Raw genomic sequence first — 15940 nt, 5'->3', positions numbered from 1 at the left:
CGCGTGTTGTATTTCTATTAGTAGAGTCAATATAATTTTTAAAAATATAAATATTAAAAATAATAAATTATAGAAGATAATATTTAATTAGCTTGAGAATAAAAGAACGTAAATATTTCCACGTAGCGTAAGTCGAGTGATGCGTTCGATCTGCTTACCTTTCTTTGCAACCCGTCGTCACCTTAACACCTCATCATGCAATCGTGGGAAAGCAACCACTTGTGCTACCGCTGCTATTACTGTTCCTGCAAACACAAGTCGTAGGAACTGAGATCCCAATGGTTTTTACCTACGAATTGAGTTCGTGTTTCTGTCGAGGAAATGATAAGTTCTAATCGTTGCAGTAGAGCCAGATAAATTGCCCATTAAGTGGTCGGTGAATTGATGAATGCCTCCATTGCTGGTAATTCACAGTTCTTCCAAGGAGTAATCTCCATCCTTGGTTAGCTACAACTCCAACACTTTCTTTCTTGGGAATGTATACGAAAATGATACAAAATGAATTCTATAAGAATTTTCAATATATGAAGAAATAAAATACCCCCCTTTATTTTCTTTTTCTTTTGTGATTTGTTGTGAATGGAATTCATGACTACATGGGGAGTACATGAATGAGTACTGCATAGCTATAACATCCAAGGACGATTTCTTCGATGTATGTAGACATCAGGCCCACGAAAAGGAACCTCGTAGCTCTCCTGATAAGTTGCTACATGTACCAAATTGGGCATGGGATTCACTATAACATGCAATAATTTCGATGTAACATGTATAATTAATTTGGAAATTCAAACCATGATAAAAAAAATTACGATGGAGTATTATGATCTTATTTGAATAAATCAATTGGATGGCTAGTTATATAAACATGCAAGTAAAGATATATTGTTTGATGATAAATAAACAAGCTCATGCAAGGATGCAATAATGTACATGTGCATGAACCGATAGATGCATCTAAATTTGATTATAGTAAGCGAATGATACATTTCAATTCTACATGAAAAAAATTTGGCAAGAAATGAAGAAGGTCTGCAAATCTTGAGCTGCCATGAGGAGCAAATCTGTGGGTGGGTGGGTGCAAGAAGAACTTCTTCCTAATCAAGTGTTGTGATGACTCATAAATTCTTGTGAAATTATTCACCTTTGTAACAAATTGTTGCCACAAAATTCAATGCTAGATTGCACTGAAACTGTTTCATATTTGAGTAAAAATGAGATGAAGAAATGTGATGAGAGAAAAAAAAAAAAAAAAAAGATTAACTCTGAGCTTCTTTTGTAAACATCATGAAAATGGTTTCTTTCCATTAAACCCAATCATTTCATTCTTTTGGTGAATTGTAATGTATGCATTACAAAGTCAAAATGAGATAGCAAGAAGTACATCATGTATAGCGGATGAGAAAAGTTTGGCGAAGAATCACAATTATTCATGAATGTGGAGGTTAATAGGGATAAAAGATTGCTAATGCGTACATGAACAGATATTATAGTGTCCATGAATAAATAGTTCATGGACAAACACCATGGTGAAGGAGGAGGAGTTAAGCACATAGTTTACTCCAAAAATTCCATCCCAAGAACTTTTAAGGATATCATTTATTTTAGATTTGATCTCTCTATCCAAAACAAAACACATCATTGGGATGGATGATGTTACAGTGTTACATCGAACACTGTAACAACCACTTTGTAGGCTTCCTTAACAAAAATAAAATATTAAATCAGCATGAATAATTTCAGTTGGAATCATTACTGAACCCGACAGTCCAAACCCATTCTTTTGAACAAGAAAACTTTAGGCTTAGCTGTCCAGGGTTAAATAAGTAAAATAGCTATCAAGGGGCGTTGTTTAGGTATTTTTCAAAATAGAGATGCTTTGTAGGAAAAAATTAAAAGTTAAACCAACTTTTTTCAAAAATACACCCAATCTTCTACAAATTAACTCCAGCATGTTGCACCGAAATCATCTTCCCCGGGTGATTGATATCTGCTGCAATTAAAGGCTAAAGCGGTGAACTACCGTTTGAGTTTGTAGAAATCGACTTTGGGAGTCCCTTTAGCATCACAACGTTCTTTTGTTAAGCGAGCATTTGCTTGCCTCGAACAATGAAATTCTACAGTGACACGTCTTATTTAGCTGTTCTCTGATCCTCTTATCACTCAAAGTTGAGCTTTCTTTGTCTCAGAGTCAAAGCTGTTTTCACGGAGAGGGTTGATTAGATCAGGTAGACTCATTCCAAATTTGTCGACCTGCTTAGTAATGTTGGTAGTAGCCGCCGCACAACGGATGGATCAAATACACACCTGGTATATAGGTTATTTGGTCCTCGGTTAAACAGGTTTATTTATCTGACAGCCCCGTGTAATCCTCTTGGTTGCCTACATGACAAGAACAAATGAAAATATAGGCAACCCAACAGCTATCCTAATTAATCCATACAATTCAAAAGCAAGATGGAACAAGGTATCGAGTTACCTATTTAAACAAGCACACCAGATTTAAAACAGCACCATCCTAAATTTCTGGTTCGAAAATACTATATTGCAAAATTTGATGTAATGCGATTTAAAAGTGTTGAATTGCAAATTATAACATTCAGATCCTGCGTCAAATGAATCTCCTACCAGCATCGCACAACTTCTTACAGCAAAGGCATCTGTCTGCAACATTCAACCCAGTTTTCACTCGACATTTTAGATGATCCAGGCGGACGATATGACATTGTTGAACAAACGGGAGATATGACATTGAGTACTGCTTTCGACACCGTAACCACAGGAGATTACATTCTGGAGTCTTGTGATTTCCAAACCATGTTATACTTCAATGTGATTGGTGTCAATCTCGTCTATACAGTTCTTTGACTGTCAACAGTCAATCTCGCAATGGTCTTCCATGCCAACTCAAATAATTCTCATGAAGCCTGAAACTTCAATCAAGAATACTTGAAGATTTTTCCTGAATCTGAATCGGTTATTTCTATCAAGCGAAGATGAGAGCTGGTTTGTGCTTGTAAGAGAATAGAAAGCACTCGCCAGCCTGGTCTTTATAGCAGGATTAGACTGTTTCTCTAGGATTTCTTGCACCAGTCTCTGTAACAATAGAAGGTGTAATATACAGAATTTACCACATCATTCAAACTAACATGTACCAATCAAAAAGGTGTAATGTAATGCCCGCAGGTTGATGACAAAATACAACATATCATTCAAACTAATGATGTACCAATCACAAGGGAACAAATCCGACTAATATGTATAGACAAGAGACACTACTCAGAAATCACCTCAAAATCAAAGTCTGATGCACACCTAAAGATGTGCAAGAATTTTAGATGACGCAAGCACTTCTTGGGAAGAAGCTATTGATTAACGAGAATATTCAACTTCTCATGTTCCTACTTTGTATATGCTCATGTGTAGCTAACCTATCAGTGGGCTTTCCAAGCAGAATGAGAATTTGCAAAGGCAATATTAATCGAAGTAGATAAATGAAGATTGATCTAAGTTGAGAAGGAATCAAATGAATGCAGAGAGTACCTGGTATAAGTCTTGCTCACATAAAACTAATGGAAAGAGAGCATCTGCTGCAGAACCAGCAAGTTCCATTCTATGGCATCAAGAACACAAAATGAGAGAAAAACTGTAATCATAGCTTTCTTCTGTAATTAAAGCAAATTTGTTTGGCAAGCAAAATAACGAAGCATAAAACTTTTGTCCACTATACTGCATGAAACATTGCCCATTACTGCTCTGAAATGCCAAATGTCAGTATATACCAAAAGAGTATGTGTAACTCAAATCTAACCTGAAATCTTGATATAAAAGTAATTGAATTAGCAGCCTCAGGAAATAGCTCAAGATGCTTTGCTGAAATTCGCCGTTTGATTCTTCTGAGCTCATTGCCTTTGCACCCAATCCTTCTTTGCCGGCAATTTTCTCTTTGTAATGGTAGGAGGCAAGAGCATTAACTGCTCTCAGACATTTATCAACAATATCAACATCCTGAAACATGAAGCACAAAATTAAATATAAGATGGTTCAGAACTAATGCATGTCTTCAGGGGATGCAGAACACACGTAAATGTTAGATCTGATAAATTAAAGGAACCACATAAGACAAGTCTCTCCATATTTACTAATGCCCAATGCTCTACAGCAAGAGTGGCCAGATCAATGAAATGAAATTAGTTGTTAAAGTAAGAGATGGCAACTTTAATCGATTAAAGAATATGGTAAAGCAAGCCAGGAGATAGAAGAAATTCTCTGGGCAATGAACTTGATATTAATAGTACATAATGCAACAAACCAAAATTATCTGAACGTGTAGTCTTGGAGTATTGTCATATGGATTACTCCTTCAATCTGTGAGATAGGCAACCCTGTAATAATATCCAACAATGGCCACACTTATGGATTTAAATATTTTTACACTAAATTGAGATAATGATATTGAAAGATATCTTTTAAGAAATTTATTTTTCTGATGCTTCGATACATGTCAAAGTCCAAAATGGACAAGTATATCCATGCAACAAGGCTTTGGTGTAATTAGGTTCCATCATGATAAGAATTTGCAGGAAACCCTGCATGTCTTCAGTAATAGAATAAAACAAAAAAAATTGATTTTGTCAACCTACAGGAGGTAATGTTTGATAAGTAGGGAAAACGCACAACTCAGAGTAGGTAGCAACCAAGTAAAAGCAACATGTCTTTATGGTTCTCCAATTTAGTATTCTAATACAACACTAGAACCGAGATGATGCAGATACATGTTAAATAAAACAAGGAAAACATCTCTAGTACTACCCAGAGAACTGTATATATGATCAAAGCGGTCCTATACACCAAGCGCTATGAATGATGATGATGACACAACTAATCTAGTCAAGATTGTGAGCAAAAAACAAGCCTTGCATGTTATGTGGGTACGTATAAGGGGCTTGGTATCACACAAAATGGCACAAGTCACCAGCAGGTTGGTTTGTCATACACCAGAATGGGGCTTCATGTCCTCATCATCATTCATAGCTCTTCGTGTATTGGAGTGTTTGATCTTATGAACAGTTCCCTGAGCAGTGCTAGAGATGTTTTCCTTGTTTTATTTAACATGTATCTGTATCGTCTTGGTTCTAGTGTTGTATTAGAATACTAAATTGGCGACAAAAGGACCAGCTTTGCATGTTCTCTGGGTATGTATAAGGGGCTTTAGTATCAACAAAATGACACGACACCAGCAGGTTGGGTTGTCATACATTGCCTCAATCCTTATATATATGACAGAATCCCAACAGTGATCACTAATCCTTTATATAGCTAACAAGCTCCACCCAGCAGAACCAATAGGCTTGAACATGCAACCTCAAAATTGCACGACTTGTAGGATCGAAGCACTTCTCACCACACAAAAAAGCTATAGCTGATGATGAGGGCACAATTTAATATTTCAGATGGTATCATAAAACCCAGTTTCTCATGTGATGCAGGTGGAAATAGGGGTTTCACTATGCACATGGGCATATCCACAGGGTGGGCTGTCAAGCAGCAATGCTGCACCCACATGAGCCAGCAAATCCACAAGGGGACCTCATACTCCATAGAGGCCAATAACCTCCACAGTACACATCAGGGGGATCCAGGAAACATTGAATCTACAAAATTTCTTTGATCCTAATAGTCATGTATACATATGCAACATATACATCTAACTCTCACAAGTGATTTACTATTAGGACGCCTTACCACTTACCACGATGAAGTATATAGCATATACCACATAGACATGTAACCCTCGTGAGTGACTTACTATTATGACTTACCCCTCATTTAAGGCCAACACTTAGTATAACACCCCGGCTTAGTCCCACATGGTCTGATGGTCCCTTACCATTAACTTAAACTTAAGTATTTTGTGTCAGTGCTTTAGGCTTAATGAAGTTAATAGGTCACTTATCCCATCATATTGGGTTGTGATACTCAATATCTAGGGTTACCATTAGACCTACAAAATATCTTATATCCTAAAAGTACTGCCTCACAAATGTAAAGGCAATAGAAACCAGACTTGTGCTAAAAATTTTAATACAAGAAAGAGGGCATCATCTCACGACTTGATATATTGTTTAACAGACTCGTTAATGAGAGAATGGGGTGCTCAATGAAACACTATATCCTGTAAAGAATACACTTTTTCTCATCATACGAGATGATCATTTCTTTGAAAATTTGCATAGAAATTAAGACAATGATTAATAAGGAATTGTCATTAACTGTTTTGATGTTGATGATAAAAGAGGAAGAAAAGGAATGATCACTTCGAGGGGATCGACCTCCTAGGGTTTGTCAAAAGACTGAAATAATATTTCATTGGTAGGTGAAAAGAAACAGATACATCCTTATTTATAAAGTTTCATCCTTGAGTCCATCAGGACTTGGACTCTTAATAAATAAATAAATATCAAATAAACCCATATTAGACTCTTACTAAATTAGACAAACTCAATAAAACATTATTCAAAACTCAGAAAATAAACGGACCCTAACAGTTGATTACCATACGTTTTCTTTTATAGATGTATAATCTTGGGAGCAGCATGATACAACTATTTTCTACAATTTATCTTTTATCCCTTCCCACAAACACAATTATTTAGATTTCACAAATGTTTACTACATGAAAAACTTGTACAATAAACAGATACCTATTGCATGGTGTACTTATCAGTTTAAACTCATGGAAAATATGTATAATGATGCCATTCAGATAAATGAAGAATGGCTTAAGTCAATCATTGAAGAATGTGCTAAGAGGAAAACAACATACTTGATGGCAAACACCAAAGTCAAGTGTCCTGACTATATGATCAAAGGCTTCCTTGTTTAGCTGAGCAACTTTCTCAGGGTACACTTCCAACAAATGTGAGATCAGTGCAAAATACTGCAAACAGCACAGTCAGGAACTACCATATCTGAAAGAAGAGATCACTATAATAGAATTGAAATAAACTTACATCACAACTGAGTTTGGGGTACTTCAGAAGCTCCAAAGATATTAGAGGGGTGATGATATGGAGACCAACATAGATGACCTGTAGACTGATAAGTAAGAGATTTAACAAAGTTAAAGACAGAAACTTCATCAGGCTTACCTCAGCAATATCTGTACTTTCTGCCTCATTGGAGAATGATGAAAAATCAACCTGCACATAACCAAAAAATGTAGGCCCTGGAAACCAGCATATGGAAACACATCTAACTGCAGAGGTACGAAATAGATGTACCAAATCTTTGGAACAAATATTAGTAAGGAGCTGAAGCAAAGCCCGCAAATCCTTGTACTTTTCTGTTTGTGCCTCACTCTGCAGGCTAGTTGAAAGAGAGAGAGAGATCTGAAATTCAAGATATTTACATGAGGAACAATTTTCTCCCGAGCATACCATGTAGAGATTACTTGATCTTTTACATTCCCAAATTATCCCTAAGAAATGATTGCACTTGATTTATAAATAATATTTCAAGCAAGGATTTAAATCTTGATCAGATAGTCTCAATAATCTACAGTCTGGCATGGTACTAAGTACTAAGTACTAAGTATACCAGGTAGTTTACAAACCCATACCACAATCACCGATTGATAAGCATCATGCCAACCAGTATTTGAGACAATGATATCAAATGTAAATAAATTCCAGTCCTCTTGATGACTAGATCCATGGAAATAATGCATGTTTCTTTCTTTTACTTTAGTATTACCTATTAAGAATATAATAAGTGTATCAACTGATATTTGAAACTATAATTTCTAGTGTAGAACATTAAGATTTCAGGCCTCTTGATAAGTGAACCCTACCAAATAATTCATCTTTCCTTCTTTTTAGTATTGAGGGATAATCAATATTTATTGTTATTTAAAACTAATTCTTATTTGTCAAATAAATCCATTAAAATGAAACTACTAGTCAAAACTGCTGTTTGGCATAATAACCAATTATAAAGCTTATGATAGATTTACAGTAGATTAAGGACTAAAAAGGGAAGAACAATAACAAACTTGGTAAAGCTAGAATGGGAAATAGGAAAGAACTGGAATTAAATTAGATACTTAAAGGGCAAATATCAAAGTGTGCTTATGAAAGGTAAGATTAAAGTAGAGAAGTTCCCTTTTGTAGATTACTTGTTGAAAATTCTAAAGATTATGTGCTTCAGAGACACAAAATAATAATATGATTAAAATGTAATGACTTGACAACAAACCATACAAAATGGGATAAACCAAGCTTGCAAAATAAAATAGGCAAGAATGTAGAACTTGGTGTCCTTTTAAGATTGGAAGAATTTGGGAGATCAAGAGATGCATTGCTAGACTATTTTATTTTAAAAAACTTGAAATTAAGAAATTTTCAATGCTTACAGAAGCTTTTCATTACCAAACTAAAGAATTAAAAAGATACTTAAAATCAAAAATCATAAGAAGATGAGTCATATTGTGGAACAAAAAAAGTATTTTTTGTAAGATAATTTAGTTGTTTGGAAGCCAACCACCATAGCTATTTATTTGTCAAACCAACAATAAAAAAGCTGTAAAGTTCCAACTTTTTGGGATCAATTATATGAATCTTTTGCTATCATTGAGATCTGTAAAGTGTTAGTATTTAAATCATCTTTCCCTATCTATTTATAATTAGTTAAGTGAAGAGTATTTAGATCTTTATTTATAATTTCCAAGGTCTGTCGTACCGTACCGTACCGGCGTTTCGACCCGGGCTCAGTACCAGTACGGTACGGTATACCGCTTGGTACACCCAGGTGTACCGAGTACTATAGCAGTGCTACAGTGCTCGATACGGTACAGGACGGTCCGCGTACCGCTGGCCTGTCAGACCGGTACGTACCGCCCGTACCGGGCGGTATGGTCCGGTACGGCAGACCTTGATAATTTCTATTAAAGTCTTTTTAGATCTCCCTCTTCTCTCCTCTTATACTACTAATAATAATCATTTAACTATCACTCTAGGTCTCCTAAGCATATGTTCATACTAACTTAAATGATTCTCCCTCATTTTATCCTCGATAAATGAAAATATTTTCTTCACATCTTTCCTACTATCTCGATACATCTGCCTTAACATTCTCATCTCCGCAATATAGATTTTTTTTAAATATTGTTTCTTAACTACCCAACACTCAAATCCATAAAGTGTTACTAGCTTGAAGCAAAGTTGACAAATAATACTTTATTTGTCAAGACAATTATTGGAAAATATGAAGGCTAACGTTACATGGAATGTGGACCGTACAAGCAAGGTTCGTAGTTTCGTGACTAGTGTTGTACCAAACAGGGCTCAGACCAGTACCATATCAGTGTTCAGAGTGTCAATATATACCCATACATAGCGAGTTTCAAAGAGAACATAAAAATTCCAAGAAAAAAAAAAAGAAAAGTTGGAAACTTCTTGATGCAGAGCCTCTACTGCACTATACCAAGGCAATGCTGACGTCTATCACGTGAACATACTGGGCTCCACAGGTCTTGTATTGCCTAGTACAGGTCCTATACCCGGTTTTCATTGGTCCATGTATTGGTAACTTGTCAGCCTGGAAAACACTGACCATACTAAATCATGTTGCGCGGTATTGCAAACCTTGCATACAGGCATGGGAAATGAAAATGCAAATGTAAAATTCTACCAGTCTTGTAACATGGAACAGCGAGTAAACTTTTTAGCTTATAATACACAGACATCTTGTCAATCAGATAGCCTTATTACCAAAAAGAGAAACAGTGTCATGACACGACCAAAACACCTTTTCAGATATCATCAATGCGTAATCAATTTGTTTTTTCAATGCTAAGAAACTAAGAAATTGGTTATTGTTTGCTGAATTGACCTAGTTTTCACTTTTAAATAAATTATGGGTGTTTCAACTTTCAAGTTCTCATTAAGGTTTGACTTGGGTATTTGCTTGGCGTAGGGCACTACACCACATTGCAACATTTGTAGCTAAAGTAATTTTACTGGAAAAGACAATAACATATCACATGGAAATCTAGGTTGTCAGATTTTAATGTGTTTACAATGTAAATTGACTTGCATATCAACCAATTTTGTACTCATATTTTATAACTCAAAGAAAATACTCGACAGCACAATCTGGAACCAAAACCTATAGATAGAAGTTTAGAAAGAACTAAGTTTTCAATTTTTTAATCTATTATTAATAGTGGGAAGAGGTTGAAGATGTGACATGTTGAGCAAAACTATGATAGTTAAATTCGATAGAGGAATCCTAGTACTCTTGAACATCATGTGCCTCTTATAGATAAAAAAAAAAAAGTTGTACAAGACCATTTTAAGGTGTGGTGTTACTTATTAATCAAAATTTTAGTATTTGGAAAAAAATTCAAATTTTCAAAAATGTTACTGCTAAAAAATGATTTTTGGATGGATCTGCGAATGTAAACAATAATGGACTAAGATTTTCTCTCTTTTTTTTTTTGTGCAAAGGGAAAGAGGCGAATGCGGGATTTGAGCCTAGGATTTTATGATAACTATTAAAATCTTTACCAACCAAATCCGCCAACACCTTCGAAAATAATACCACTAGAAGGACAGTAGAGGAAGACCTAAGAAGACTTGGAATGAACAATAAGAGATTTGGTGACTTATTTAGACTCGTAACATTTAGATCTCAATGGTGAAAATGAATGACATAGCTAATCACAGATAGTTGAATTTAGCAATAGAAATTAATTGTCAAATTAACAAATTAACTTTAAATTAAATAAGTCCATGACTATTCCACTTCTAGTCCTTCCTAACATTAGCGGGAATGAAAATATATCAGAAATTTGACTATACTCTCAAAAACAGGACTTTAAAGGTAAAAAACATTGACAAGTAACTTCAATGAAACTTTATCAATTTCTAGCAATTACTTTCAAGTTTCAACAAAATGATATCTCTTTTTCCAACTAGCTAAATTATTTAATGATTCTGTACGGGTACAAACAAACTTATTTTAAGATATCTAAACAAACTACAAACTAAGCAGACATATTACCTTACCGATATTATGAGAAGAATAAATTCGGAGCAACTGCAAGCAAAAGTTCACCAAAATTGAAGTTTCCTTGGCACTGAGAAACGCTACTTCTCCCTCGACGAAGTCAACGACAAATTTAAGTATCAGGTACACAACTGTAGACTAAAGAAAAGATGAGTTTACAACTGAAGCTTAGTTGTAAAATAAAACAGTTCAATGATTTGAAGTATAATTTCTGGCAATAAATTAAGATGAATCAAGCACTCAAACTTGAAATATATTGAAAAAAATCATATTATGAAAAGAGTACCTGATTTTTGTACAGCTCAAGAAGTGTTAATAGAGAATTCATTACAGCACAACCCATCTCAAATATAGACTTCTGTGTTCGAGGTTGGGTGGCCCTAGATGCTCCTCTCAGCCGTTCCAACAAACAACTGACCTGTTGAAAATTTTAGTTGCTTTTACATACAAAAATGCTCAAGTACCCAAGGAATGCACTGTAAGTTACTGTACTACCATATATATTGCATCTGCTTGCTGAGCAACAGCTTTCAGATCATTCCGACTTGAAATATCCACAAGGTATGCTGTCATGGGTCCCATGAGATCTCTCACATATCTGTAGTCATTAGGGTCAAATAGGGAAGATTTGGTTTACAATCAGGCATGACCCAAAATAAAATGCTTAAATTGTCATACTGGTTGGATGTTTCTAGATCTTTAAAACTTGAAGCTGCACAAACAAGTGTCTCAGCAAGAGAACGCTGCAAAGGAAATCACCAGCAAACTTATTATTAAGTCAAAAAAATGAAAAACAAGCAAATTCATGAAAAATGTATGTGTGCCATTCCCACTTGCAAACGAGCATTTAAGGAGAATAATGTCCTCTCATTTGCAAAGGCTCTTGCAAGATCACGCCATGATTCCTACAAGAAAATGCAGTGAGAATATAAAAAACCTGAAACTGCAATATGTGGTTAACTCAAGCAATTGTTGATTCATGAACAAAGAAAAAAGACCAACATATTAGCACCTTATAGGATTAAAATTTATAAACATAAAAAATCTGCAATGTACTACTGTTCTCTTATGTTTAGTATCTTCTGATCTGTCTTTCGTCTGAGACTCAAGTATTCAAAAGGTATTTAGTTGTGGTAGTGATCATAACAATGGAAGGATTGGTCAATAAGTATATTAAAGAAAATGAGAGGAAGTGCAAACCAGGGTGACTAGCACGAATGTAGCTGAGCTTTAAATTTAATTATTTTGTAGAAGACAAACAATTTTAAGACTAAAGTGTAAGTTGTAATAAGAGACTAAAAGAAAATATACAGAAACAAAAGATGTTGAACACTGCTTGCTGGCAAGCCAAAACTGCGAAATAATTAATAGTTGAGTAGCTATTTTTTTAGGCTTGTGTCCTCAGGACTTAAGGAACGTATCTATATATGACTTTCTTAACCTTTTATCCTGCTTTTTATATATGAAATTCTTTTAAAGCCTAAAGATAAATTCAGAAGAAGAAACATAATGTGCTTGCATAATTGGATGTCCAAAATTTCCTTGAGCTTGATTATATTGGCCAGAGGTACTAACTATAGCGTGTCCAGAGAACACCTCCTAAGTTTGCATATTCAACTGACACCAATCAAGGCAATCACATCTTTTTGTAAGAAAACATGTAAAAAGAATCTACAGATTTTCAGTCATAGGTCTCATGTGCTATGACAGCAAAAATAAAATAGATTTTAAGTTTAACAGCAAGTCCAGAGCATGAGTCCATCATATTTGAGCTATCATCCCTATTCGTTATAAATCTACTAATAAATCTCACAAGTAATGATAACATTTAATATTGTTCTCACCAATGCAACAAGGTGAATACAGACATGTCTCCGACGAACAAGCACTACAAGCAGTTTCCAACATGTCAATGCCTGCCAAAACAAGGAAGAAATAACATGTCTAGTGAAGCATTCTAATTGTCTCAGTGCTACTAAGTTTATATTTCTTACAAATGTGTAAATAACAAAAAAATCCATAAAATAGTAACATAAATGATTGACAATAGAGAAAAGAATTATATTTTGAAAAGGCCAGGGTATAATGCGTATCATATAGAGTAGAAATATCAACATAACCCACTAGTTGAATCTGTTTTATTAAGAAGCCATTGTGCTTCTCAACTTCATTCAAATCCCTATCACTCCCATCAACAAATCAACAAAACTCAGAAGCTTCCTCCTATTTCATGTGATAGAAAAGTATTGGCACCATGTGACATATGCCAGAGTTTTTGACAAACGGTAAGGTAGGTTCCTGGCCCATATAGGCCAAGATACAGGTCTGCCATGACTTATATATTGCCCCTGATCCACAAAAGGGCAATCCTTGCCACTTATCAATACAAATCATATATTGGACAATGATTTACCGATGAGTACAGCAGCCCTAGGAGTCATAGTTTAGGCATCTTGAATCTTGTTGGGGTCAACTTAATTTATGTTAACTCAAAAGATATGCTGAAATCGAACAGACATATTAATAGTGGGGATAGGAAAGCACAACTGGGGACCTACCATTTAGGTGTGGTTCTCCTAGAGTAAGATTAAAAAGATAGTATGATATTTACAAATGTTAATATAAGATCAGAAAAAATATGAGCAGAAGAGGTGTTGCATATTGATAGGTAGGGCTTGTAAATTAGCTTGGTGTTAATAAAAAGCTTGGGCTTGAAAAAAGTCCATCAAGAGAGCCCAAACATAAATTTCATTTTAGATTCCACAAATGATCAGAGCCACACATGGCATCATCATTCATTGGAATTCAGCTTGTTAAAGGGCTCAGTTTTAAAGTTATTTAATATGTTTACTCCAGCCCCTTTCCAGCATGTCTGCAGCTCTTCCTCTTGGTCAGCAACGGATGTGTATACCATCATCCTCAGGATGTAGGCACTTAAGGTGGAAAGTGAGCTGCAAAAGGCAGACGACTAGTAGCTAGTGCCAGTGATGTCAGACACAAGCAGTTGGATTTTCTAGTGGTCATTATAACTTATACAAAAACCATGATCCAACATAGCTAATCTGGTCAGTCTGACTAATCTTAACCCCACAATGGATAAAAAATCCTAGACCAAATTGTGGACCTATGAACTCTAAAAAGCTTCAGGCAATCAGAACTTGGCTGTGCCCAACAAGCACATAATTAGAATGGATCAAAACATGGAGTTCAAGCAATTTTGCTGTATACACTATGATTCTGCATCACATATATGAAGACTTGCATCTTATTTAAAAACATTCTACATGTCTACTTTGGCATCTAAGTATAGGCCTCACTTGGAAACATTTCCCTTCAATTTTCATGCTTCTAAAAGTAGCAAATGTGCTTTACCGCACACAAACATAGCAGATTCATTCAGAAGTGCAATAGAGTATCTTGGGAACCTTATTTCAAGCAAAAGTAATGAACATAACTACATAAGTGTCATAGCAACAAAAAAAAGTAAATAAAGAAAACTTTGTTAGATGTCAAAGGATGTACTTGAAGCTCGTTCTCCCCAGGGTATGAAGTAAGTGTTGTCATGGAAATGCGGATAATGGTATCAAGTATTGTTTCTCCTTGGCTATGTTGCCCAGCAAAACTGAGCAAGACCTTCTTAGAAGACTGGGGGTGTTGTTGCAGCCCTTCATCATGACCAGATATCCCAAGTTGTCCTTTTGCAGCATCAATTGGCATTAAGTATGTATCAACCCATCTGGCAAGGAACCATATGACTGCCTGTGCACAACTCACAAAGAGATAAACATGAGCAGATCCGAAAGGACAGACAAATTAACATTGCTGCAGTATTAGAGACTAGCAAAAGCATCGCCTCAAGGCTCAAAGTATCTAAGCAAAACTTGTGAAAAATGTATATTATTTTAATAAAATATAAAAAAATTCTAAATTTACATCTGAAACCCGAATTAACCAAGTACCACACAGCTCAATACGACATTCCCATACAGAATAAGAGCATGTGTAGTTGACAGTATACACAGCTCCTTAGCACAGATGTAAAATGGAGTAATAAATAAATTCAGCATGCCAGACTAAAAATAATATAACAAAATGTGCATGTAAGATACTGGAGACAAGAGATGCACATTACTCATAAAAGTCAGTATTTTTTACTATGAACCTCATGCATTAAGTTTGGACAAAGTGGATAGAAAAGATAAACTACAAAAAGGTCAGAATTAGCCTTATAAAAATACCACATCTTATTTTACCCTTCACATGCAGAGCAGAGCTGACTGATTTCACTATGCCACATGGTGCTAGATTAAATGTACTAGCTTGAAAATAAATAATGAAGATTTTGATAAAATACATCCATGTATGGCAAATCATACCAAATATTCATTATATGTATATGATGAATATTAAAATAAAGATAATGCACAGTAAGTGAGTGACACACTGACGAATTACTATCCACTGAACTAATCAAGATCACAAGTATTTGATAGAGGATGCAATTAATAACATGCAAATTATCCACAACAAATAAGAAAAGTAACAATGTAGCAAGTTTCATGAATCAACTAATAACCATTTTTAGGTGTGAATCAAGCATACATATGATCAAGTATGATTAACACAACCTAAATTTGGACTCGTACTGGAGATCGATCACTTGTGCAACAAAACCACTAGGATAACAACCTCGTGCAAGCATCTTGTACACTTTTTATTATACCAAAATTTATTAAAAAAAACACAACCTAAAGTGAACCAGTATCAAGTTGACATGATAGCCACCTTTATTTACGATGAGTTTCAAGTATTGCAGATCTAAGCAATGTGATCCGACTTGTTTAACATCCTCAAATGGTTGTAACTCCTT

At 35.1% G+C, this 15940-nt stretch overlaps 1 protein-coding gene across 4 annotated transcripts in view; it reads right to left on the bottom strand.

The window, feature by feature from the left end:
• Positions 1-2501: 2501 nt before the first annotated feature.
• LOC135636625 (uncharacterized) overlaps positions 2502-15940 on the bottom strand; it is a 36081-nt gene continuing 22642 nt past the window's right edge. For 2 of the 4 annotated variants that reach the window (XM_065148492.1, XM_065148496.1), the window contains 13 exons: positions 14593-14829; positions 12915-12986; positions 11904-11975; positions 11749-11813; positions 11566-11668; positions 11357-11488; positions 11065-11208; positions 7152-7391; positions 7014-7091; positions 6827-6940; positions 3812-4008; positions 3544-3613; positions 2502-3096 (listed from right to left, as the gene is read on the bottom strand). In XM_065148492.1, the coding sequence (XP_065004564.1) occupies positions 2908-3096; positions 3544-3613; positions 3812-4008; positions 6827-6940; positions 7014-7091; positions 7152-7391; positions 11065-11208; positions 11357-11488; positions 11566-11668; positions 11749-11813; positions 11904-11975; positions 12915-12986; positions 14593-14829 (1713 nt within the window). In that variant the 3' untranslated portion in view covers positions 2502-2907. Of the gene's footprint in view, positions 3097-3122; positions 3432-3543; positions 3614-3811; positions 4009-6826; positions 6941-7013; positions 7092-7151; positions 7392-11064; positions 11209-11356; positions 11489-11565; positions 11669-11748; positions 11814-11903; positions 11976-12914; positions 12987-14592; positions 14830-15940 lie in introns of those variants that run through there. The other 2 variants (XM_065148494.1, XM_065148495.1) reach the window with 2 other exon arrangements.

The sequence above is a fragment of the Musa acuminata genome, chromosome BXJ3-4, assembly GCF_036884655.1.
Source record: "Musa acuminata AAA Group cultivar baxijiao chromosome BXJ3-4, Cavendish_Baxijiao_AAA, whole genome shotgun sequence".
In the NCBI taxonomy this organism is placed as follows: domain Eukaryota; kingdom Viridiplantae; phylum Streptophyta; class Magnoliopsida; order Zingiberales; family Musaceae; genus Musa; species Musa acuminata.
Note: the sequence above shows the minus strand (reverse complement) of the source record. Positions and strands in the feature narration are given on the sequence as shown.